The sequence below is a fragment of the Aythya ferina genome (assembly GCF_964211825.1).
Source record: "Aythya ferina genome assembly, chromosome: 12".
NCBI lineage: Eukaryota > Metazoa > Chordata > Aves > Anseriformes > Anatidae > Aythya > Aythya ferina.
The window spans coordinates 2,885,184-2,910,346 of record NC_140308.1 but is presented as its reverse complement, the minus strand read 5'-3'; the positions used below and the strand labels follow the sequence as shown (position 1 = coordinate 2,910,346).

General features: G+C 55.4%; 2 protein-coding genes across 2 annotated transcripts; one reads left to right on the top strand and one right to left on the bottom strand.

The window, feature by feature from the left end:
- Window positions 1-790: 790 nt before the first annotated feature.
- On the bottom strand, window positions 791-5,249 carry FOXF1 (forkhead box F1). Its single transcript, XM_084533231.1, has 2 exons — window positions 4,108-5,249; window positions 791-2,247 (listed from the first exon to the last, which is right to left on the bottom strand). The coding sequence occupies exons 1-2, from the start codon at window positions 5,168-5,170 to the stop codon at window positions 2,087-2,089; spliced, it is 1,224 nt and encodes a 407-aa protein (XP_084389357.1). The 5' UTR covers window positions 5,171-5,249; the 3' UTR covers window positions 791-2,086.
- Window positions 5,250-5,370: 121 nt separating this feature from the next.
- Window positions 5,371-24,577, top strand: LOC311443352 (uncharacterized protein; the record flags this gene model as incomplete). The annotated part of the gene is made up of 6 exons (XM_084533431.1): window positions 5,371-5,455; window positions 5,725-6,399; window positions 6,665-6,712; window positions 7,964-8,007; window positions 23,321-23,472; window positions 24,499-24,577. The coding sequence occupies 6 exons, from the start codon at window positions 5,371-5,373 to the stop codon at window positions 24,575-24,577; spliced, it is 1,083 nt and encodes a 360-aa protein (XP_084389557.1).
- Window positions 24,578-25,163: the final 586 nt, after the last annotated feature.

Genomic DNA, 25,163 nt, shown 5'->3' with positions numbered 1-25,163 from the left:
AAAGAAATACCCGACGAAGGGATCAGATTTAGCCGTATGCATCTCGGTTTTTATTGTTTTTGCTCTATGGATGGCTTCGTAGTGCAAGCTGATGTGGGCGCGTTGGCCTCCGGGTATCGTAAAAGGGGAATTGCCTTGGGAGAGCGGGTAACAAACCCCCCCCTCCGCAGCCACCAGCCTGTCCCCATCCTTGTCCCTATCCCCAGCCACCCGCTGTCCCACAGGCGCTGAGGGTGCGGGTCTGTCCCTGCCGAGCGCAGCGCGGTGACCTCTCGGGAGTCGCTCCAGCCCCCTGTTCACCCGCTTGAATTTCTTATTTTGATTTTTAAATTATTTTTAATTTTTCCCATGGTGAGGGAAAAGCCTGGGGGCGCCTCCACGGCGCTGCCCCAGCTGACGCGGCTTTGCCGAGCCGGCCCGCGGCCGCTCTCCCCTTGCCGCGGAGGTTCCGCGGGTGCCCGAAGCCGCCGGGGTCCCGGCCGGCCCCGAGGAAGAGAAGGAGGATGAGGAGGAAGAGAAGGAGGAAGAAGGAGCCGAGATCTGGGGCTCCGCAACGACCCGCCACGTCCCCGAGCAAGAAGCAAATTGCTGTCGGGCACCGCGTTTCGCTTTCTCCTTGGGCAAGGCGATAACTCCAGCAAAAAAAAAATAAAAATCGCCTCCGATTTGCCTCCCTCCTCTCTTTATTCTTCTCGGGGTTTCTTGCCCCAAACACCCGAAAGTTTCCGCGGCCGGGCGGCCCCTCCGCGCCCCGCGGAGCCCCCAGACTCCTCAGATATAATTACGCGTCTTACACCGCATGCTCGTTTATTTGCTGCTCATACAGTCGTGAAGCCCATGTACAAATAACATACATGTTTTATTTCGGTTCGATTTTTTTTTTTTTTATCCTTAGGGACGAAACGTACACAAAAGGGCAGGGTGAAAAAAAAAATAAACCAACAAAAACAAAACCAACCACATAATTACAATTTTATACAGTGCAGAAAGAAATTAAAATAGGTGACACCGAACTGTACAAAGGAAAAAAAGAAAAAAAAAAAAAAATAAAGAGGGGGGACGGAGGGGAATAATCCTTCATTATATATATATTTCTATAAAAACATATGGAAGATTGTCTTTACACAAAGACCATGATCGGTTTAAAATTTACAAAGGTTAACTAAAAAAAAAAAAAAATCTATATGGCAAATATTGCCAACAGAGCTCCACCGCTTTAATACTGATCAACTGAGACTACTCGTGTCTCGATTATTAGCAACAACAACAAAAAAAATGTAGAATAAATAACAGAATGAGCATGGCTGTCTCTTTTCAAAGTGCCTTATTCTCTCTGCATAGGGTCTGATCCTGCAGTCTTTATGCAGGCAAAAAAAAAAAAAAAAAATTATATATATAGTTAAAAAAAAATCCCTCTGAGAGATTTTTGCCCGCTGTGTGTTTGCCGGCAAAGAAACAAAACTAAGAAGATATTTCTCGGAAGTAGGGGCTCGAAGTGAGACGGGACCGAAGGGCCGGGCCGGGAAGCCCGGAGGTGACCGGGGGGACAGCGCGGAGCGGCTGCGGGCACCGGGGGGGTCCCTGGAGCCCCCGGCCCGAGGCGGCTCTGCCCCTACCCACCGTGGTGGTGGCATCGCTCAATGCACTGACTTAGAAAACATGGTTAGCAAATTCTTTTTCTTCTTTCTTTCTTTTCTTTTTCTTTCTTTCTTTCTTTCTTTCTTTTTTTTTTTTTTTTAAGGAAATAATCAAAACCTCATTTGTCAAACTCTTAACCCAAACTCGCAGTCGGGGATTTCGGGTGAGGAGGCGACAGCGGTGGCTGTTTTCGGGGAGCTGCTTTTGCTTTTCCTCTCACCCCAAGCCGACCCAAGCGGAGAAGCAGAAGAAGGCAGAGACCGTCTCTGATTGAAGACACGTGTTGGGGCCGGGGCCGGTGCTCAGCCGCCGCGCACGGCGGTCCCCGGGGCTCCCGGCCCTTCCTCCCGGCCCGGAGAGACCCCCCTGCGCCCCCAGGGTCCGGGGGGGGGGCTCGGTGCCCGGGTCAGGCCTCGGCGGCCCCGGGAGGTGGCTTTTCCGCCCCGTATCACATAACGCACGGCTTGATGTCCTGGTATGTCACTTGTTGGTGGTAATAGGAGCCGCTGCCCGCCGAATGCATGGAGGAGGAGGCCATGGCGTTGAAAGAGAAGACGAATTCCTTTCTGTCGCACATGCTCGGAGACTGGGAGTGATACCGCGGGATGCCTGCGGGACAGGGGGAAAAAGAAGTGTCAGCCGTCGTGGGTACAGTCAGTAAAAGAGGTTGAGCACGGCGGAGAAGCCGCCGTCCACGCCTCGCACAGCACGGTTGGGAATTTGGGGTTTTTGCCCCTCAATATTAGGGCAGGTGGCGCCGAAGAAACCTCCGCGGCCTCGGCTCTCTCTTAGCCGGCCCGAGGAGACTTCAAGGAGATGGTCTGGGTTTTGTCTCGGGTTGCTTTGCTTTGATTTTATTTTTTCCCACCAACTTTTTGCGCCCTGGATGGTGCCGGGCGCTCCCCGCGGGGTGCGGAGCGGGGCAATGCGGCCGCTCTCAGCCCAGCCCCGACGGGCCGACCCCAGAAAGCGGCCGGAGAGGCCGAGGGCGAAAAGCAGCCGAGGGCGGAATTTTTCCTGCCTTTTCTGCAGCCGCCTGGGGACGTAAAAAGGCCCCGAAGTCTTGGGGTGCGCTCGGGAGGAGCCGCGGACCCCTGGACGGTGCTGGGAACCCGGTCGATTTTTGGAAGCCGCTGGCCTCACACCGCGGGCGGCCCCGGCGCCTTCTCCGGGCGGCTTTTTGCTCCTTTTTCCAGCCATCTGCGGTTCGTTCAAGGTCTTTCCCAGCGAGCTGTGTACGGCAGATAACCACCGGCTCGGTGGCGGAGCGGGGAGCGAAGCTGGAGCCCGGCGGGACCCCGCAGACGGCCGCTGTCCCCGGCACGGCCCGGCTCGGCTCGGCTCGGCTTTGCTCGGCGCTGTGCCCGGGCCAGGCCTCGCTGTCCTCCCTCCAGCGCCTTTCCTCCTTTCCCTCGGCGCTCCTGCCCCGCTGCCTCTGTTTTACACCCTGCCCGCGGGGCTTTTCTCGCTCCCCCGAAGGCGCGGGGATGCTGCGCAGCCCCCAGCCCCGCTCCCCGCACCCCGACAGCCTCCCCGAGGGGACTTTGGGCCTCGGCACGAAGGCCAGCCCCGGCCTCCACGGCCCTCCACAAGGCCTCCGTGGTCCAGCAGAGGCCGTAAAAAACGACATCTCCTCTTCGGGCCAAGGCAAAGCCTCCTCCGGGCAGCAGCAGCGGGGCTGCGGGGGGGGCGAGGCCGGGCCGAAGTTGCGGGGCGCGGGGAGCCCCAGCCTCCGACTTCCGTATGGGCGGAGGAGCGGAGACCGGAGGGAGGCGGCGGGCCTGGAAAATACAGCCCCGAGAAAAACACAGCCCCGGGAGGAGCGGATCGTGGGGGCGGCGGGGGCCGGGGCCGGGAGGAACAGAGTGGTAGGCACCCCAAGGGGGAAATGCCCCCCATTTCTCCCTCCGACGTTGCTGGGAGCCTCCGGAGCCCTCGATAACCCTAACCCTAAGGCCTCGATAGAGGTCGAAAACAGGAGCTGAGCTCCCCGTCAGTCTCTGTGGGGCTGCCGGCACCCTTTCGTCCTCCCCCCTCGCCCCTTCCCTGCTCCGTCCCCACCGCTCTGCGCTCTCCTACCTATTCGCTCCGAGCCCCGGCACCCCCGACACCCATCCCTGGCCTCGCCTTCCCGCAGCCCCCGCTCCTTCCCGAGCCCACCAGCCCTAGGCCCGGGGCAGCTCCGGCCGCGGAGCAGCCCCCGGGGGAGCAGAGCCCGGGCTCGGCGGCTCCCGGCCCCGCAGCAGCAACGGGGCGAGCCCCGACGGCACGAACCGCCCCGGGCAGCACCGCCGTGGGGCCGTCCGCTTCCCCCGGGAAAGAAAGAGAGGAGCGAGGGCACGGCGGCCTCTCCCGGGGCGGGGGGGTGCCTAAAATCTGTCCCCGATCCCCCTCTCAGCTCCGCCGGCAGCCCCCGGCCGAGCCGTCGCGGCGGGCTCGGGGCTCTCCCCACGCGTGTCCGCGCCTCACCTTGCAGCTCGGCGGTGTTGTGGCTGTTCTGGTGCAGGTAGGACTGGTCGAGGGAGTGCGTGGAAAGGCTGGAGGAGAGCGGGTTGGCCGTGGGGTTGCAGGGCGACAGCGGCTGCTGCTTGATGTAGGAAGCTCCCGTGTTCAAGGCGGCCGAAGCGGAGGGAGCCCACGCCGAGGCCGAGCTGGAGTAGACCGAGTGCGGCTCCATCACGCCGCCGCCGGCGAGCAGCGGGGAGGCGGGCACGGAGCCGTCGTGGTGCGGGTAGTCCCCCGCCGAGGAGCCGGTGCAGCCGCCCATGTAGGAGTGCCCGCCGTTAGCGGGCAGGTGGGGCACGGAGTGGCCGGCCAGCCCCATCCCGTCCACGTTGCCGGCCAAGTGGCCGTTCATCATGCCCAAGCCCCCCTCGAGGGAGAGGCTGTTGGGGGGGCACGAGAGCCCTCCTGCCGAGCCCTGGAAGCTGTAGCTGTCGGGGAGGTGGTTGAAGCTGAGCCCGTTCATCATGCTGTACATGGGTTTCAGCGCCTGGCATTTCCTCCTGAAGCCTCGGGGCCGGCGGCGGAACGAGCCCTCCTCGAACATGAACTCGCTGGCGGGGTCGATGGTCCAGTAGTGGCCCTTGCCCGGGCGGCCCAGCCCTTTGGGCAGCTTGATGAAGCACTCGTTGAGCGAGAGGTTGTGGCGCACCGAGTTTTTCCAGCCCTGGTAGGAGCCGCGGAAGAAAGGGAAGCGGCTCTGCAAGAACTGGTAGATCTCGCTCAGGGTCAGCCGCTTGGAGGGCGAGCTCTGGATGGCCATGACGATCAGGGCGATGTAGGAATAGGGCGGCTTCTCCGGCCGCCGGATCCCCGCGTTCGTTTTCTTCGCTTTAGGGCCGCCGCCGCCGCCCGCCGCTCCGCCGCTGCCCGCAGCGCTGCCGGCCGGTCCGGGGGGGGCCCCGGGGGCGGCGTCCATGGCCGAGCTCTGCGGCTGCTTCTCGGCCACGGAGGACATGGGGCCGTAGCTGCTGTGCGCCGGAGGAGGAGGGGGCTGAGAGGACAGAGCCTGCTGCGCTTCTGCAGTCATCTACGGCCAGGTCCGCGCCGGCCAGCCCCGGCCCTCCTCCGCCACCCCCCCCCGCGCACCCCCCCAAAAGGCCACGCTGCTGGGGGCTCGCCGCGACGGCCCCCCCCCTCCCTGTGCCCCCCTTCCTCCTTCTTCTCCTCCTCCTCCTCCCGGCGGGGTTTGTTTCCACCGGGAGACTTCACCCCTCGGCGGCTAAACAAATGGCAGCGACCCCCCCCACCCCCCCTTTTCCCTCCTCCTCCCACTTTATCCCTAAATCCGAGCCCGGCGAGCGAGAGGCGGAGGGCTGGGGGGGAGGCTGCCGGGGCCGGGGGGGGGAGAAAGAAAGAAGCCGGGCTCGGTGCTCGGAGGAAGAAGCCGCCCCCTCCGCTGCCCCCCGGGCTGCCGCCGCCGCCGTCCGCGTCCCGCCGGGCCCCCCCCCCGTTTAGCTGGGCCGGTGCCTCGGGGAGCTGCTTCCCATCGCCGTGCCTGCCGAGTCTGCCCCCGGCCCCGCCGCTCGCCTTTTACTTTTTATCTCTCGCCGCGGCCGTCTGCCGCTCCTTGACAGACGTAAGAGCGCCCCAGCATCTCCCCGCCCCGAGCGGCTCCCCCACGCCCTCCCGGGCGGCCCCCTCGGCCCTGTCCCGGCCCCCCTCCGCCGCCCGCTCCCCGCCGGGGGGCAGCTTTTAAAGAGCCCTTTCCGCGCCGCCCCTGCCGCATCCCCGCCTGCACAGCGAGGGGGGGGGCTTTGCCACGCGTGACCGTGGCCGCGCGTGGGGGGCTCTCCCTTTACAGCCCCTTGCCCTGCCCCATTCTCCCCCCTTCCCCCGGTTTCCCACCATCACCATCACCCCCCCCAGAGCCTCCTCTGCTGGAAACCACGGGGGGGTGGGGGGAGAGTGGGAAGGGCCCCACGCGTGTCGCGGGGAAAGGGGCCGGGACGCGGCAGGCCGGGCCCGCGGGGCAGCGCGCAACTTCCGCGGGGCGCGCAGGGAAGCGGCGGCCGTTCCCCGGGGGGGGCTCGGCGCAGCGCGGAGCTTCACCCACTTTAAACCCCCTCTTCGTGCGCTCTTTTAAGCTCGGCGGGCCCGGGCAGGATGTTTATACTGCGCAATGTAAACACGGGCTCGGGGGTGCTTTAATAAAAAGAAATCGGCGAAAAGTCCCCGCTGCCGCGCGAAATGCCCTTCTCTGCCTCCGCCGCCGGTCCCGGGATGGGAACGGGCTTCGGCCCCCTCGCCCTCTCCGAGGTTTCTTTAGGGCTGGGTTGTTTTGGGTTGTTTTTCTCTCTCTTTTTTTTTTTTTTTTTTTTTTTTTTTTGGAGGGGGGGTGTTGTATATAAATCTGTGCTGAACGTTTGCTGTTGAATGCCAGGAGCCTGATGCTCAGCTCCGTCGGATGCCCCAGGCACACACACACACATGCGAGGGGTGTGGGGGGGAAGGAGAATGGGAAGGAATAGTCCTCAGCCCCCCTTTTCTCCTCCTACCCCTTCCAAAAAAAAAAAAAAAATAGCCCCTGTGAGCATCTTCCCATCGGGAGAGCTGTCACTCGCTCATCAAGGTAAGTCCCTTTAAAGCTTTGTCACCTTCTTGCTCGTGGAAATCTGCGCTCCGGGGGGGTGCCGGGAGGGTGGGGGGCACGGCTGCAGGAATCTGGGCTTTGCCGGCTGCTGGCTAGGAGCGGAGCAGATGTGCTGGCTGCTGCGGCGTGCTCGCTCTCAAGATTGGGGAAAGGAAGAGAGAAAGGAAGGGAAAAAAAAAAAAAAGAAAAAAGAAAAAAAAAAAGAAAAAAACTGCCCCCCCCCTTGCAGGCCGCACCGCAGGGCTGTGGGTCTGCCCCGCTGCAGCCTGCGCAGGGAGAGAGGGGATCCCCCCAAACCCCCCGTCCTCCAGATTCGCTTTTAACGTTTTTTTTATGATAATTTAATACCTTTTAAAAGAAAGATAGATACCGATCGGGTTTCCAAACTCCCTTCGCGTTATTCGCGGGCAGTTGTTAGCAGCCTCCAGGGCGCCTGTCACATCTGTGATACAATCAAGAGGGATTTAACATCAGGGGCTTTTTTTTTTTTTAAGAAAAAAAAAAAGCCTCTCTCCTTCCCCTTCTCATCGTCTGCCCCCTCTCCGCCAAATAAATCCTCCTGTTCCCGGGGCAAACGAGGAGCTCTGGGGATGGAGAGGAGCAGGGCGAGCCCGCAGCGCCGTGCGGGGCAAACCCCGAGCCTGGGGGGGGGGGGGAGAAGAAGGGATGACCGGGGGGGGGTGAGGGTTAAGGGGGGGCTGCTGTTGCTGGAGCTTTTCGCTGCAGGCAGAGGAGAGGAGGTTGCTCCGGCTGCCCGGCCCGGCCGTGGCCGCTGCTCCCTTCCCGGCCGGGGCTCGGAGCTCGGCGGCTGCCCGGGGGGGGCTCTGTGGGGAGCTTTGGGGCACAGCACTGACTCTGAGCTTCGCTCCGCATCGAATGCCGCCCCCCAGGCCTCCCAAAAAGGGGCTTCTTTGCTATACGAAGCTCTGCGACTGAATTCCCCCCCATCCGCCCCCCAAAACACCTGGGGATGGAGGTCGGAAAACGGCACAAAGAGCTCGCGTAAAGCCCAGCACCGCCGCAGGCAGCGGTTCCACTCGGAAATAAACATCTCCGAGCAAGAATCTCCCCGTGGAAATCAAACCACCCCCTTCCAGACAACCCCAGACCCCGCACAAACGCCCTTTCCCCCCTCGCCCCGTCTTTTCGGAGTGTGAAGATTTGATTTCCGATGTATTTATTGTGGCCAGCAAGCATTAAAATGGAAATATATTGCTCCCGGTTTTATAGGCCTCGCAGTGGGAATAGCAGAAAATTTCGGAGCGTTTTATAAGGTAAACCGAGCCCGTGCATTGGGGAAAGGAGAAATTTGGGGAGGAGAAGCCGGGCCGCGCTCTGCCTGGGGGCTGAACGACCCTCGGCAGCGCTTGGGGGCATAACGGGGACAGGAACACGCCGCGGGGGGGGGGCCGACGGTGACACTTTATTGCTTATAAACCCCCCCGCAGGTCCCAGCGGCACTTTCAGATTCCGGATCTGCCTCGGACGGCCTTTTCGGAGCCGCAGAGCGCGGACTGGGGCCAGTCCCGCAGCAAAACGGGACGCGCTTTTGCTCTTGTTTGCTCTTCTTTCGGGGGTTTTAATCGGGCCCGCCCCCAGCCCTCACCGCTGGGGGGGGAGGCGAGCAGGAAAAAAAAAAAAAAAAAAAAAAAAAAAAAAAAGCTCATCAGGAGCAATTAGCCCTGCGCTAATCCCGGCACCGTTTGGGGCCCGTTTTGCCCAGCACGGCCCCGCCATCCCCCCCCCCCACCGGCCCGGCCCCGTTGCGCTTCCCAAACGGCCCCATCCCTCCCCCGGGCCGCAAGTCGGCCGTGTTTTGTGTAAAAATAGACAAATCCGAGCTTTCTTCCTTTTCCTGCGCCGAAGGTATTTTTACTAGCTAATTGCTTAAGTGAAGTCAACTTTGCGAGCAGGCCGTGTGTAATCCGAGGCTGGAAATGTATATAGGTGGTATTGTTAGAGGCGGGCTGGGTGCTGCTCCGAGAGGGGCCGGGGTGTTCCTGCGAGCCCGGACCACCCAGGGCGAGGGGAGTGACCGGCCCGTGTCCCCCTCCCCGCTGCCCCTGCTTTGCATTTCCCCCTCCCGGAGGACCCCCACCCCTTTCCCCGGCACCGGCCCTTTCCCTCGGCTGCTTTTTCAGCCATCCATCCCCGTGGCCGCCGGCCCCGAGCCGGCTGCAAATTGATCCCTAAACGTTTATTTAAGGCCGAAGGGGTGCGTCCGAGAGCGGGGCCGGAGGCAGGGCAGGGGGCCGGGGAGCGGAGCCCGGCTGCGGAGTCACTGCGGAGTCACTGCGGAGCCGCCCGCAGGCATCGGAGCGGCTTTCCCCGGCCCCGGGGGCTGCTGCGAGCTGGTTGGCAGCACGGGGGGGGGCGAAACAGGTTTATTCATCCCTCTACAGGGTGGGTAGTAGGGCCCCAGCCTGGTGAAACCCCCCTTTCCTTAAAATCGAGCCAAGTGCCCCCTTTGTCCGCTTTCCTCCTGGTTCCACCTGGGTGCAAAACGCCCCCTCCCCAGCCGTTCCTGCGGGGTAGGGGGCCCGACACACGGTAACATTTCGCCCCACGCGTGTCCGTGTACGCAGCTCGTGCCCCGATCCCGAGAACCCCCAGCCCGGCCTCCGGGACCTGGAAGAGTTTTTGGGAAGGAAAAAGCCGAAATCGGGAGCGGGTGCAAAGCGGAGCTGCCGGAGCGCCTAAGCCGGCTGCGGGGAGGTGCGGGCTGTCTGTCAGCCGCCGTGTGACGGGCAGAAGTTCAGGCTTTGGTCAGAAAGGAAAAAAAAAAAAAGAAAAACCTCACACTTTTCTCCCCCCTCTTTGTCTCTCTTTCCCCCCCTCTCTGCCCCGTCCTCAGCCTGCCCCCCACCCTCCCCAAAAGAGCCCACATTTTCCATGACGTCCTTCGATGAAATATTGCAGCGCAGGAATTTACAGCCCTCTTCAGCGCAGGATTTTTTAGTTTTCTGGCAGCACCCACTCCCCGCGATACAAATCGGTTCCAGCGATAATAAGCTCCGAGCGCTACCACTTAGACACAATCGCTTCCCACAGAGATCTTTAAAATATCTCCGGGTATTTATATCCCTGCGCAGGGACGGATAGCTAGAATACTTTCCCGGAGGGATGCTTTGTGGCTGGCTGGGACTCAGAGCCGAGGACCAGGGCAACCAGCGGGGCTGAGCCGAGTTGAGCTGGGACCAGGCTCGCTGCAGCGGGTGATGCTCCCGGCCATCCCTATTAAAAGATTTCGCCCTAAAGGGGGCCCGAAGTGTAAATCCAGGTGTAAATCCGGGCTGGCATTATCGTTGGGGCTTTCTCTCACACAGTTTCCCTGCAGGGTTTTCTTCCAGTGCCTCCGATGGGAGCTGAACTGGAGGTCCAGGAGGTGCGGCGGGGGCTCAGTGTGGGTCTTTAGGGAGGAGAGGTGGGGACATCAACCACCCCCGACAGAAACTGGACTGCTCTGACCGATGGGCTGCAGCAGAAAATGCTCGATAATTATCCCCCCTCGCAGCCTTTCCCGGGCACCCAGTCGCATTGTGGCCAACAGCTCCCCGGGGGACAGATAAACAGGGACCCCCCGCAGCCCCCTCCGTGCCAACGCTTCTCCAGCTCGCCCCGAGACCCGGGAGCCCGGAGCAGGGGTCGGATACAAAGGGGTCGGGGATTAAAAGGACCTAAACAACCCCCCCGACGGGAAGGCATCCCGCTTCTCCCAGCTCCTGCTCGGAGCGGTGTGGCACGCAGACAAAACGCAGCTCCTGGGTAGCCATTTCCAGCTTTTCTAGCCCCAAACTTCGGAGGGTGAGAGGCAAAATGGGGACGTCGATGCCTGCTAAACATTTCGTTCCTCCGAGCCGTTCTTTTAGGTCAGGGAATCGCCTCCGCTCCCCCCGTCCCGACGTGTCCCGGAGCGAAACGCGCGGCCGGGTGAAATTGGGGAAGTCCCCTCGGACCGGGGACATGGAGGGGCTTCCCTGGGGCCGGCCACCCCGTAAGCCTCAGCCTTGTTTCCAGGCTTATTCACCTCGATTCGTTGTTTTCTTCCCGTCCCGAAAGTAAAATCCCCGTCGAAACGGCCCGTCGAGCCACAGCCCCTTCTAGCACAGGGCAGGCGAGGGCCAACGGCCCCCTCGACGGACTCGTTTCGGGGTTTCCTACAAAATTCGTCTGCGTGGGGTCACAAAGGAATAACCAAAATAGAAGAGAAAAGAGATTTTTTTATTGCATGGGTGCGAAACGCCCCGGGGACGGTGTAATGCCAGCCTAAAAAGCACCCAAGCGGGCGGCTTCGTGTCTTCCTAAACAGCACCGGGAGAGGAGGAAAATAAATGGGATATGGGAGGGGGTGGCTTTGCTGTCCCTCGGTGCTCGGTGCCAGGGGACAGCGAGGACACCGGGCTCCGAGGGAGGAAAAAAAACGGGGGTGACCCGCACGGTGCCGGGGCCGTGCAGCCTCCCCGGTGCTGCGGGAGGGGTCCTCGGGGGGAGAACGGCTTTTTGGGGAAGCATCACCCGGTTGCGGGGGGACAGCGGGTAACAACCCCAGGACAAGTGTCCCCAGCATAGGGGTGGAAAATAAAACCCACGCTGAACCCTGTAAATCAGGCGGTGTCCCCTCCTGGGGAGAGGGGTGAGGGCTCAGGGCTGTCGCCGCGTGCTAGGTACCGTGTCACCTGTCGTGACGAGAGGGGCGACAGGGGTATAGGGATCCGCGAGGCCACCCGGCAAAGTGACCCACGCAGGACACGGAGGTCCCCCGTGGGGGATGCGGCAAGAAAAGCGGCTTCCAGGGAAGGATGCTGAAGGCGAGGCGAGCCCGGTGCCAGGCTCCCCGGGGACTTGGTCCTTTGGGGAAAGCCACCGGTGGGGCTCGGCGTTCCGGTGCACCAAAGAGGCTTCGTCCCTTTACCCCCTGCCCGTGGGGTCCTGCCCTGCCCTGCGCGGGGACCGGCCAGACCCGCCGCCACCTGCCAAAGCTAAAGTCGGGGCATCCCTGGGTATTTCAGGGGGAACAACAATGCCCTCGGGCCAGAGAGAGGTTTAAGGTTAGGGTTAGGGTTAGGAGCCCCAGGGCATGGGGACGCAGAGGGCGGGCGGGTGTGCCCCGGGCAGGCAGAGGCCGGCGGGGCTTTGTCGGGCTACAGCCTGTGTCCGAGGGGGGGATCCGCCAGGGGTTTTTAACCTCGCTCCTATAATAAATCTCGCACCTCAACCCGTTTTCATCCCCCCCCGCTCCACAGCCCCAAAGGGGAATGTGTTTTCGGGACTGTTGTTCATAAATAAGGAAGAAAAACCCCGCTGGAAACTATTGCGGCTCCCTGCTCGCTTGGCCCCTCTTTGCGGAGAGGTGCGGAGGGATTTCCTTGGGAAAAAAAAATAAAATATCTATTTTCCAGTATTCTTCTTTCAACTATTTAATTCCCAATTAACGATGTATTGCTTAATTGAGGGACCCCGGCAGCTTTATAATGCACCAGCAGGCTCTGGAGCCATGTTACGTGATGCTGCAGGTTCTTGCCCCCTTCTTTGCTTTACGGTTATCAGCGCAGAGTTAAAAAACACTAAAAATTTGTTAATCACCTTTCCCACTTTATTAGAAAAACAGAAGAACAAGTCGTAAAATAATCCCTTTTGCACGACTGGTCCCTAAGCTAAATATTATCAGCGATTTTTTTTATCGGAGGGGTAGGAGGGAGGATTTCAAAAATATTCTGCAGGGAGCAGCGAGCTCGGTTGGCATCCTCGGGAAAGGTGCTCGGTAAATGCCTGAAGCACCCGACCCAAGGTGGGAAGGCTTTCCGGAGCAGAGGATTATGCCCTGCAGTTACAGGGCTTCTGCAGCAAAGCAGCTGCTTTTGAGTGAATCAGGCTGATAATGGGGACGGAGACATTCATCGTCTGCTTTTTGGAGAAGGGGGTGAACGTGTGTGAAAGTCGGGGAAGAAAAGGGGAAGAAATCTCTGAAAAAAAAATCAGAAAAACAAAACCAAAAAACCAATACCAATGCGCAGATCTTTCTAAAACTTCGAACAACGAACCCATGCATTATTTTGTTTTTCCTGTTTTCAAAATCGCTCGCTGAACCATAAAACGTCGCAGCACGTTTTGCAGAACACTCTCAGCTCCGCGCTCTTACTCTGCTTTAAATTCCAGTTCTTAAAACCATTTTGCATCTAACCCCGGTAAAATCCGTGAAAGAGGGAGCTTCTGCCTTTTTTTTCCAGAAAGGGGCGTCCAGCGCCTTTCTCCAGCAGATATTGGGGGGCTACCTGCGAGGAAAGATGCTGCCCCAGGGCCAGCTTACCGTGTAAAAATTCTCCTTACAGAATTATTCGTTTCCCCTCTGGAAACGACCTAACTGGGAAGCTCAGAGCCCCGCGGGGACTTCTCCCAAGCAGAGACCCCCGAGCTCAGGGATTTTGCTCCGACCCCAGCGAGGGGCGCGGAGCTCCTGCGGGTGGGGGCCGGGGGAGACCCGGGTGCCCTGGCCAGGAGCAGCCCCGGGCCCCCCGTGTTCCTCCACGCGTGGGACGGGGAGAGCAGCCAGAGGGGCCGTCGGGGCACGGTGCTGAGCCCTTAATTCGCATCGAAATCTGGCGTCCGTGATGCCCTGATTTGGGGAGATGGAGAAGGTCCGACCCGCGGGGGCGTCCAAACGCCCCCATTGATGCTAAGCCGCGGGGACGAGCAGAGGTGCGGGTGTGCGGGGGAATTAGCGCTCGCACCTCGGGAGCGCCTTTCCCTGCCTTTCCCTGCCCTTATTTTCCTTTCCCTTCCCGGGAACAGGGAACCGAGCTGCAGGCGGAGGGGGTCAGGGGCCAAATTGGTCATAGGTGGGGAGAGAAAGGGTCCTGGGGGAGAGAAGAGGGGGAGAGGGGGAAATAAGGGAAAGGCAGAGAGACATATGGAAAGGGCTAGGGCAAGGCAGGGAAAGGGAGAGAAAGGGAATGAAAGAGAGAGAGACAGAAAGGCGAACAAAGAGAAAGAAAGAGGGAAAGAGAGAAAGAGAAACAGAAAAGAAAGGAAGAGAGAAAGAGAGAGAGAAAGAGAGAAAGAGAGAGAAGAGAGAGAGAGAGAGAGAGAGAGAGAGAGAGAGAGAGAGAAAGAAAGAAAGAAAGAAAGAAAGAAAGAAAGAAAGAAAGAAAGAAAGAAAGAAAGAAAGAAAGAAAGAAAGAAAGAAAGAAAGAAAAAGAAATGGAAAGAGAGAAAGAAAGAAATGGAAAGAGAGAAATGGAAAGAAAGAAATGGAAAGAAAGAGAGAAAAAATAAAAGAAAAGGAGAGGGAGAAAAAAGACAGACAGACAGACAGACAGAAAGAAAGAAAGAAAGAAAGAAAGAAAGAAAGAAAGAAAGAAAGAAAGAAGATAGAGGGGAAAATAAAGAGAAAAAGAAAATAAGAGAAAATAAGAAAGAAATAAGGAAAGAAATAAAATACAGAGAGGGAAAGCAGAGAGCAAGATAAAGAAATAACAACAACTGTAAAGAAAGTAGAGAGAATAAGGAAAATAAACAAAGAAAACAGAACAAGAAATTAAGACAGGGAAATGAAGAGAAACAGAACGAGAAAAAGAGACGGTGAAAGAAAGAAACGGAAACGGGAAAAAAAAAGAAAAAAAAAGGAAAAACAAACAAATAAGAATAATAACGAGAAAGGAAAATAAATAGAGTCAAAGAACGAAAATGGGAAGAAGGAAGGAAAAAAGAAAAGAGTAAGAAAACGGGAAACTGAGAGAAAAAAAAATAAATGGAGAAAAGGAGATAGAGGAAGACAGAAAAAGAAAGCGAAATGTAAAACAAGAGAAGGAAAGAGGGGAAGGGACAAGGGTGTCCCGCCGGGCACGCACACGGCGGCGTTTCCCTGGCCCGGGGGGGACAGAACAACCCCGGCCTCGGGGCTTCGGCTGTTTGTTTTGTTGGTTTTTTTTTTTTTTTAGCTGCTCGGAGCTTTTTGGCCTCGCTCATCTCCTCCCGGAGCGGGGACGCGAAGGGGACCCCGGCCCCAGCCCCGCTCCGCGCAAGTTGCGCGCCCCGCGCAGCGCCCGCTCCGCGCCGCCGGTGCCCGCGCCGAGAGCGGCGGGAGCGGCTCCTCGTTTACTTCCCCGGCTTAGTAGGTGGCCGTGTATATTTTTGTTGAAGTAGTGTTTATGTTAATGAAAAAGGCTGAGATTACAAACAGACCACTGAATGCCCGGGATGTTGCTGCCGGATTGGTCTAAGCTGTGTACTTTAAACCTAATCAGTTTCTGGGAGCAAATATGATTTTTTTTTTTTTACTTTTTTTTTTTTTTTTTCTTTTTTAGTAGAAACACATTTGGGATGTTTGGGGAGCCCCGTGCCACCCCTGCCCCTTCCCCTCCAGTTTCGGAGCTGCGTTTCCCGGCGCGGCGGAGACGGAGCAGGGCTGCAGGGAGAAGCATCAAAGCAGCTCGCCGAGAATTAGCCGTAAAAACAACGAAAACGAGCCCTCGGCTCCTGGAGGCGGGCAGGGGAAGGGGGGGCTCAGCTCATCCTCCCCGAGCCCCCCCTGAGCCCGCAGAAGGGTTTCTGCGTCCTGGTGCGCATCCCTAAAACCTCGGCTGTGCGGGCTGGGGCATTGCCGGGGGTTTTCCTTACCGGGTGGAGCTCATAAAAACCTGAAATCTGCTTCAAAAAATCCCCGGTAATTTACCATTTAGAATGGCTAAAATATATATAAATTTAAAAATATAATATAATGTAATATGTAATGCAATACAATACAACGCAATACAATACAGTACAATACATATGATACATATATATATAATCCCAGTCCTTTTTTTTTGTGCTAACTGAGCAGTAATCAATTAATCAATTACAGAAAAAGAAAATAAATTTTATTTTTTTAACGTTTTTTAGGGTTGGAAAGAGCAGTGACTTTGATTTCAGAGGCTGAATTTCGGAGTCAATTCGATTCTGCTTTTCTTAATAAAAAGATTTCTCCAAAATTACCCCTGGCACCCCCTCATCCGTTTCTACCCCGCCTGTATTTTTGTGCGCTTGAGCTCTTGCTAGCGATAGTTAAAAAATCGGATTTTGACAGCCTTTCATCTCCCGGTCGATAATTTGCCAGCTTGCAGGGATGCACCCTGGGTCCCAGCGAGAGGGTTTCTTTCCCCCCCCCTCGCCCCGGGAGCTCGGCGAGCAAACGTGCGCGCAGCTTTGGCATCTCCCTCCTTTTCAACACTTTCCTTTTGTGGGCAAAAGCTCTCGGCGGAGGAGCCTCTCCGGCAGAGCCAGGCAGACCTGGAGGATTTGTACGCTCGGATGTTTTACTACTGTTATGATTCCTCATTGACCGAGGTACAAAGACAATCGCAGCGTAAACAAGTTGCCCTCTGAAGGAGGACGTGAACAAAATTTGGGGCGAGTGAAACTTTAGTAGGGAAGCGATGTAAGGAAACAAGGGAAACCGTGAAAACCCTGCCCCAAGGTTTTGCCACGCAATGGCAGCTTCACTTCAGAGCTGCAGGGGGGAGATTTTTCTCCTTGTTTTGGACAGCAGAGGAGAGTCCCCAAAACAACTTTTTCTCCCTCAAAATATCTGTGGGGGAATCAAACCATCTCCCGGTGGAAAGGGGAGATTCCCAGCACAGGGCTTAGCACCGAGCCAGGGGGGTTTCTTTGTTCTCTCCTGGCACCTGGAATTAACCTTTTTTTTCATGATGCTTTTCTTCTTTTTCTGGGGGGAGGGGAGAAATAGTTTTTCCCTGGCGACATTAAGCAATGCCGTGGAGGGCTTATCAATGCAAATAAATAAATAAAAGAATACAGCAGATGGCTTTGGAAAAAACATCGCAGTTAGGGCCAGGTAGGCCCTGTGGAGGTGCCTGGGGTGGGGGCAGCAGGGTGGGGGGCTCAGGTTCCCCAAGGCACTGGGTGCTGTGCTGGCCCCTGTGCCCCTTGGTGCACGTAGCCCCTGCGTGGGGACCAGCCACAGGATGTCCCCTGCCCCTGCACACCCGCGTGCAGACGTTCTCAGGGATGCACGCACATGTGCACACACGTACCCACACACACACGTATCCATAACACACACACAACCCCCCCCCCAAACCCCGCAGCCGAGCGCGCCGCTCTCCTGCAGCCCTAATGATGCTGCAGAGCAGCTATGCGGTGTGAGGCGAAAGCAGATGAAAGTGATGTCACATTAATGTCAGCTCACAACTCGAGCCCACACAGCCTTGATTGCTCTTATTAATCTTGCCAATTTGTCTGTCAGCACTTGGCTAATCCCTAAATAGCCTCCCAACAGGTGCTTTATGCTTCCGCCACATCCCTGCTCCCCGGCACCCCCCCGGGAGCCCCGCTCGCCCTCCCCGGTGACACCGGCTTTCTCCTGTCCATCTGGGAGCGGTTCCTTCCCCCGGGAGGGCTGGAGGGGAGAGAGGCGACTTTGCAGATGTTGTTTAGTCTGTCCAGAGGGCTCAGAGCTGTGGGCTTCCCAAAAGGAAGGGAGGAGATCCTGGAGAAGCCGGAGGGTGCCGGGGGGGCATTACCTGGTCGTAACTGGGGGTGAACCAGCCCCTGGCATGGGGTCAGCCCTGTGTTGCTGTCAGAAAATACATTTTCGGCACCCACTGCCACAATTGCTCCATGATAACAAGTTGTGTTGCTTTCGTTTGTCGCGGCTTTGGTGGTTTTATTGAGAAGGGAGTGAAGATTAAAATGAAAGGTCCAAACTGGAGCTGCAGTGGAAAAGCCACATTACACCCGAAGAGTTTTATCCTGCAATTAAGCGGAGGGTCAAGCATTTTATTTCCTATAGTATCAGAAAATCCACTGGCTTATTACAGTGTAAATTTAGCCAGAAGTACCCACAGAGTATTGAGAGGAAGACTGAAATTATTGTGCTGCAAGGCTCAATCTTCCTTGCACTGCTATTTAGCACAGTAGCCTTAAACACAGGTTTTGTGTGCAGGAAACCCTACTGACTACTAGAGCGGAGCCCGAGCCGCTTTCCTCTCTCCACATTAAAAACAAAAAAATAAAAAAAACTTTTATTTTTGTTTGGCAGCTCAGCTGCATGAGAGGGTTCGCACGCAGCCTGCAAGCCCTGCGCACCGCTGCGCTCTCCTCCCCGTTTCACCTGGGAGATGCTCTCCGCTGGAGGAAGTGCTGCCAGAGCCGGCGGAGCAGGCTCCCCTCTCACATCCGAAGTTGGCTCAGGTTATTTCCAACCCCACTCTCCGCACAGCAGGAAGGAAGAGCTCTCGGGAGCATCTTCAGTCATTTCTCCAAGAGCCTGGTCCAAAGTGGTCACCAAGGGAAGTAGATCCACTAATTGAGCTCAGGGCCGGTCACTGTTAACCCTTGGGTGCTTCAGATCCGATCCTAAAAGCTCTCTAAATGTCCCATACATGACTGCAAGCTGTTTCGCTCCCTCCTGACCTGGATTTATTATCGGCAGACAGATAGATTTTTTGTTTCTTTCCCCCCAAGCCATTTATTTCCACCAATAAGACTATCCATCACGGGGCGCTGGAACCGACCTACAATCCGAGGATATTCTTAGATACGCAGCATGTCAGGAAACGGCTAGCAGCCCCACTTGATGCAAATATTTGGACGACCGAGAGGTAGGAAGGATTGTCCAAATGTTTACTGAAGGCTGTTGATAGCCTAAGGATTTATAACTGGCGTATAATGTCTGCCCCCACACAGCTCCTCTAGCAGGTGCATCCAGTTTCAGCATGACACATGGTATGTGTGCGCTCTGGGAAAGGGGATGCAGGAGAAAGCAGCTTCGCAGCTCTCGCCTCCCTTTTCCCATCTCCATTAAGGTTTGGAGGCCAGGGAGAGGCAAGATGGGAGCCCAGGATCAACCCCAGTGGTGCAGAGCCCTGACAGCTATTCAAACTGCCACTATCATTTAAAGACAAAACGCAAGCATTGAGTGTGTTTAGTTAGAATTTCCTCAGTGAAACCAAGGCTCTGAATTATCGGGGCCCATTGGTATGTTCCCTGTCGCAATCCTTCAGTGCTGTGGTGCGGGGAATTCATGACATCGTTCTAGCAATTGTTCTTGCCATTTCACTTCCTAATTTCCACCACCTGGACTGGATCTCTTTTGTTTCACAATAAGCCCTAATTATGGCACCTCAGAGTGCTAACACATTGTCTTTAACTGCTGCTGGTGTCCAAGTAGCTACAGCTTTTCGGTGGCTTTCAGGACCCTGCTGGAAAAGCCCCAGTGCCTGCAGCCCCGTAACCTCACTGCCCTTCCCTCCCAGCCCAAAAAGCCCATCAGAGACAGACCAGGCTGTCTGCCTAGAGCTGGAAATATAGCCAAGGAAAGTTTTAGTGCCTTGCCCAAGGCCATCAGGTTATTTGATGGCAGAGAGGGAAAGGTCAGCCCTGTTGCCTTGATACCCCATCCTATATAACCTATAGCCTGTATAATACCACCACCTCGGCGTTGATCCACGGGATCCAGAGAGACCTCATGGTGCTCCCAACCAACCCCTGCTCACAGCAGATCCATTGCCAACGTGAGGTCGGGTCAGACGTGGCTTTGTTTAGCTGAGCCTGGAAAACCTCCAAGGACAGAGACCGAGAAGCACAAATACAGGGAGCCCAGGCAGCAGAAGCTGTCGGTGCCCCCGTGTCCATCCCACCAGGCTCTCCAGCTCTGCCGTCAGAGCGGCCGCTCCAGCTGCAAGCATTCCTGCTACCACATTATTGGGAATCCTATGAAACAGGAGAAATGAGCACAGAGCTGAGTCACTCAAGTCTGCTAATCGCCTTTCCCTCAACTATTTAGTAAATTTGACTATGCTAGGAACATGAACGCATGCATTTAGCATGCTGCAGATGCCCAGACAAAGTGCTTTTCTTAGTAACGAGCAGCAATTGTATCTGCTGCAGAAAAGCCTTTAATTCATTACAGCCCCGGACCAGCAGAGTTTGCTGACTGCTCAGACGGGGAGCACAATGGCCCTATTGTTTCGCCAAGGGGAAGATTTCCTAGTTGTACGCTGCTGCGTAAACTACATGTTTGCTATTTGTTACCTGATTCATTTCAGTGGGTTTCCTTAGGTAGGTTTAAGACCATTTGCAGCAGCGAGGGGAACTCTCGGGAGCTGTGGCCTGGTTATCAGCGTTACCTCTGCTGGGCTTGTTGGGATAGAAGGAAGAGGACTTGGTGTTCTCCAGGGGAGCAGAAATTGTGTAATAAGATATTTGGGGAAAAAAAAAGTTGAAAGTGCTCAAATTCCAAAGTCATCTGCTGTGCTTGACGAAGGATTTTTTTTTTTTATGTAGTGAAAGAATTCAGCCCTGGTTTTGATGTCACATTCCCAGTGTGACCTTGAATGTGGAGTCGTAACTCAGACTAATCCAGACTCTTCCCTCCTTGAACCTATTTCTCAACGATGACCCAATGGGGTGGAAATGTGTTTCCTAGACAAAGATCTTGAGCCATCGACTGGCTTCAGGCCCAAGGAAAGAACCAGCCACATCTGGGAAAGTGCCTGGCTGGTGGCTCCACTTTCTCACTGGGGCTGGTGGCACCTGGACCAGGTTTCCCAGGGACCTGCACCAAAGGGAGGTAATTGCAACCTCAAACCTCTCCAGCAGAACAGAGGACCTGCTGCAGGTCTTATTCTCCAGCCTGTGTCCAGCAGTTTTAGGAGAGGAGGGCCATGGATTTTATTTTAGAGGGAGTCTGCTCTGCCCTTTTTGCATTCACTGCACTCCTCTCAGCTGGCCCTAGGCAGCTCCTCTTGGTGTTCACTGACTTTAGGTAGGTGTCTGTTCTTCGTGGCGGGGTGATTAATCCATTTTTTGAAGCTCTGACTTTCCCCAGGCCCCAAACAGGGACTTTAAGCATCCCAGAAGGGTTCTTCTCACTCGGAAGTGCTGCTGCTGCTTTTTGTCTCACCTTTTCTGCTGAAGCCCAACCAGGAGGAGGTTGCAAAACCAGGGGGATTTGAGCCAGGCTTAACCGAAGCAGAAATAAATTAGCTCAATCCCTGGTATGTTCCAGTGCGTTCGGGCTTGGATGCTGTGAGCGATGGCTTGTGGTCCAGACCAGCATGGTGCTTTTAGCTATATATAATTAGATGTTTTTCTAAAGCAAACCATTACTGACAGATTGAAAGGGTTTTATTCCGCAGGATTTTTCCTGCCTCGCCTGCCAGGGAACATGCAGGCCTCATTCAAACTCCGCTTCCTTGGTGTAAATCACGGCGTGGGGCCACCTTATCTCCAGCAGAGAGCCAGTGCAGGAATGCTGCTCTGCCCAACCCTCGGGCCACCCACCCCTGATCCCAGGCTCTAGCATCTACTCCAGACCCAAGCCCTGACCCCTCACAGACATGTTTTTTGCAAGGTCAGGAGGTTGGGTGGTAAAAGGGGAGTGGGGAATAGCAGAGAGACAGTGGAGGCTGGCTCTGCAAAGAGATTTCAGGGGGATGTTTACACTGGCCATTAAGTGCAGACTCGGAGCCTGTTCTCCTCTCCAGATTTGCCGCCCATCTGCACTGCTTGCATGCAAGCACGTCAGGCACAAAGCTTCAAAGCCCTCTGGGTGAGGGTGGCCCATGAACGTTCTGCACCCTTGCTTTTGGGACATGCAGTTTGGGCTAATCAGAGCAAGGCAGGGCCAAGCGAGGCAGCCAGCCCTGATAGGCATTGCCTTGGTCCTTCATAGGGTGACAAGGTTTTTAGCATGGCTAAAAAAAATACAAACAGAAAAGGCATACGAAATGGGGAAACGCAGGAGAAACGGCTCTGTCAGACAGAAGGAGATGGATGTCCCTCTCATCTGGGTGGAGACACAGCTCTGTGTAGTGCTTTCACCCAGAACAGAGCATTTCTTTTCTTTTGGTGTAGTGTTGTGGTGATTCACCGCATCGTAGCTTGTCAGCAGAAAGGATTAAAGAGGATACTATTGCACCAAACTGACAGCCAGGGCCATTTTGTATGCATTGAGAAAGCCTTCTCTGTTGCATGGAAACTGCCCTTTGGAATCAGGGAAAAAAATATTTTGGGCGAAGTCTCTCTCTGAAATTTCTGTCTGAATCTGTTTGGAAGGAGCAAGTAACTGGCTTCATCCAAGACATAGCTGCAGAAGGGTTTTCTGAACATGGTCTGTCCTGTGTCTGACGAGGCTACTTGTATGTGCATCACACCAGGACGCATTTCAATAGAGAGAGAATGTTCCAAGCCAAATTCTGATTTTCTTAAAACTGTTAAACCGAAAATGGGTCATCACTTTTTGCACAGCCACTTGTGTATAAATTCTTCCCGAGCGAAGAGGAAAATGTCACTTCCTTTCCTCTCAGATCTGGTCTCGACATAGGAGATGGAGACTGCAGGCCATTACCCAGCGCAGTAAGGTTTCACTGTCCAATAAAGTGGGTTGCACGGTGAATTCTTCCCTAACTACTCATTAAAGCAAGCTATCCCAACTCCTACTGAGCCTTCGGAGCGAGTGGCTCATTTTCAGGACTGAATTACTAAGCCTGCCGACTGGGAAGCCAGCCCTGTCCATCGCTCAGCCCAGCCTGCACCTCCCCAGGACTGGGCGCCATCCCCAGAGGTCCCGTCCCTGCCCAAGCGAGAAGCCTCGGGGCCAAGCCACCCACCACAGCGTCCCTGAAAGCAGTTCCCATTTCAGCCCTCGCTTTCCCCCCGTGACAGCGCATGGGAGTCTCCCTCCCTCTCTCCCTCCCTCCGCCTTCCCCGGCGGTGCAGCTGCTCGGCTCTGCGAGGGAAAGGCTCCCAGATGTGCTCGGGAGGGAGCGGGCAGAGCCCTGAATTCCACTCCGTGCCGGGCGGACTCTTTGTATATTTTGTTTTAAGGAGAAAATATGCATCAAGTCCTTGGAGAAAGGCTGGGGACCAGGCACGTCCCTGTGAGCACACCAACCACAGGGCAAGCCATCCGCCCTTGGCTTTCCTCTGCCTGCAGGATGGCAGCTTTCAGCATCACTGGCTGCTCAAATCCATCTGCATCATACAACAGGTCCCTAAAACCTTCCCTGGAGACAAATCAAGGCACCCAGACCCTCTCAGAAATTGGGAACTTCCACAAAAGTAAGCGAGCCCCACGGCACCTGAACACCAATGTTTGAAATTTGGGGTATTTTTGGCTCATGAAGCACATGCCACATCAGATCAATAAATACTCACACACTGGTAAGGGCTTTATGGGTCTGGTTTCCTTGCACTTCAAGCGTATTTAGCTGTGGCACTTGGTAGCTCCATGATTATTGCGTGAGACAATACGTTTATGAAGTGTTGGCCTTTACTTAGTTAATCACTTCATTGATGTGTAATATAAAAATAGTATGAAACTAATTGTTTCTATGGAAACAGGAACCCAGCAAATTATTTCATATCACAGCTTGGCAAAAGAAAAAGAAGAAACTGCTGTAATTGTTCCCATTAACGAAACGCGAAGGATTCATGCTCAATCTCTGCTACACTCTGCTTCACTTCTGCTGTGAATTAGGGGACGAGAAGTCAGCGCAGAACCACATAAAAAAGCCCTGAAACAAGCTGCGCTTTATTGAGTATTTGTAGTTCTGCCACCAAAACAATTTCCCTTCTGCTTTATAGGTTTCTGGCCAGCAACTCCAGCGACTGCCACAGCCACGCTGCTCATTTGGGGATGTCGTGCACCGAGCTTCGATCGGGTGCCAGCCATGTGGGGTGGAGGAAGCCCACCCCTACCCCACTGCGGGTGGAGACAGGAAAGCCCTCACACTGGGGTGAGTGCCTGGAGAGTGTAGGAAAAACCAGTTTTTGGAGCAAGTGATGGGGGCAGCCCACCTCGATGTGGGCAAGTCAGCCTGCGTGTGCCCCAGATGATCCAAAACTCATCTTTGTGGAGGTTTTCCCCTCTTCTATTAGGACAGAGTCAGCTCTAGGGTTTGGTTGCTTTAGGCAGACCCCAGTGACACAGCACTAAAGGAAAACTTGACTTTTTCAGTTCCCTGAAGCTCCCACCTTCCTGAGATTTCCTCATCCTGGCAGGTCCCAGCAAGGTGCCTCATGGTCCAGATGCCACAGACCATCACCTGCACAACCAGCCTGCTGGTTTTACTGGGATTAATGCCTCTACAATGCCATGGGGTGGCCCAGCCGTGCACTTTCTGGAGGTGTGAGCCTCCTGTGCATCCTCCCGTCCCCAAGATGAGGCCACCTTCACCCTTCCCACACTTGCCCCAAGGCTCTGCCCCCAAACCCAGCCCCATCACGGTGATACAAGGGAACTGGCAGCACAAAGCCCAACCTGATTTCCAGCCCCATGGCCACCCAACCCTATTGTCTTCTCTAGAAGAACCGGGGGCGACACAGACCCTCTGTGCCCCAGGGTTACCAGGCTAATTACCGCTAATTGCCCCACTTTGCTATCTCACCAGCCTCACTATGAGCAGGGCTGATAGGATATCAGCGAGATAAGGAGCACAGGTAACGGGGCTACAGTAGGGTTATCTCTGCTGGAGGAGCTCCTCTGGGGGCACCACGGCCCTACAGCTGTGCAGAGGGGAGCAGGGACTGGCATGATCCTCTGAGCTTTTTGGGGAATGCTACAGGAGGGTTGCTGGCTGCATGTGCAGGCACTAGCAAAGCAAGCTGGCATTCATTTCATAGTAATTCCTTTAAATTTACTTAGCATGCAGTTTATTCGTTTGAGTTGTTTTTGCTGTTGTTAATTTAACACTGTGGAAATGAAGGCTTCATCATTTTTCCTTTTTTTTTTTTTTTTTTTTTTTTTTTTTTTCCCCACAAAGAAATAAACTCTGTTCTTTGACCAAATGCTGTATCTCTCAGATCATTTATTTCACACCATCTCCGCTGGCCTACTTGTAGTAGTTCAGCTCCTAGACTGGCCTCAGCACTAGGTAGGAATTATTATTACCACCTGCTTGCCAAAGAGGAAACTTGGAGAAGGTGCCATCATGGTCTGGAAATACTTTTGCAATTAAATACTTGAAAATTTTGCAGAGAAATCTTGTGTAGGAAATGTATGTCATGCAGACTGTGTTGTCTCCACAGCAAGTACAGCACATCACACCTGGCAGGTAAAGCCCACTGGTATGTGATGCCCAGCCACATCAATACCTACAATTTATCTTGTGCTCGTGTGTCTCAGTGCTTGCTGATGCTACAAAAACCTCACTGCTGCATTTCCTAGATAAATCAGCAGAGTCAGGTGCATACACAGCTCATGCACAGTTGTCAGCAGCAGCTGGGCACATCACGCACCTTGCACATCCTCTGGGTCCTCTCACCTGCACCTTGGAATATTTTCCATGTCCATCTCCACTTGGAAGAGCAACACAGGAGACTCACAAAGACGGGTAGGCAGGCAGACAGAGCACTTTCTTCCTCAAGGTACCTCCATCATCTGCTTTTCCTTTCACCCTGCAGAGTCCGGTCCGCTTTCACTTTGGTT

Bases quoted from the DNA above. Each gene is read 5' to 3' on its own strand.
- FOXF1 (XM_084533231.1), bottom strand. From the start codon at position 5,170: ATGACTGCAGAAGCGCAGCAGGCTCTGTCCTCTCAGCCCCCTCCTCCT. The intron at 2,248-4,107 runs GTGAGGCGCGGA...CCTGTCCCGCAG, and splicing joins CAACACCGCCGAGCTGCAAG to GCATCCCGCGGTATCACTCC.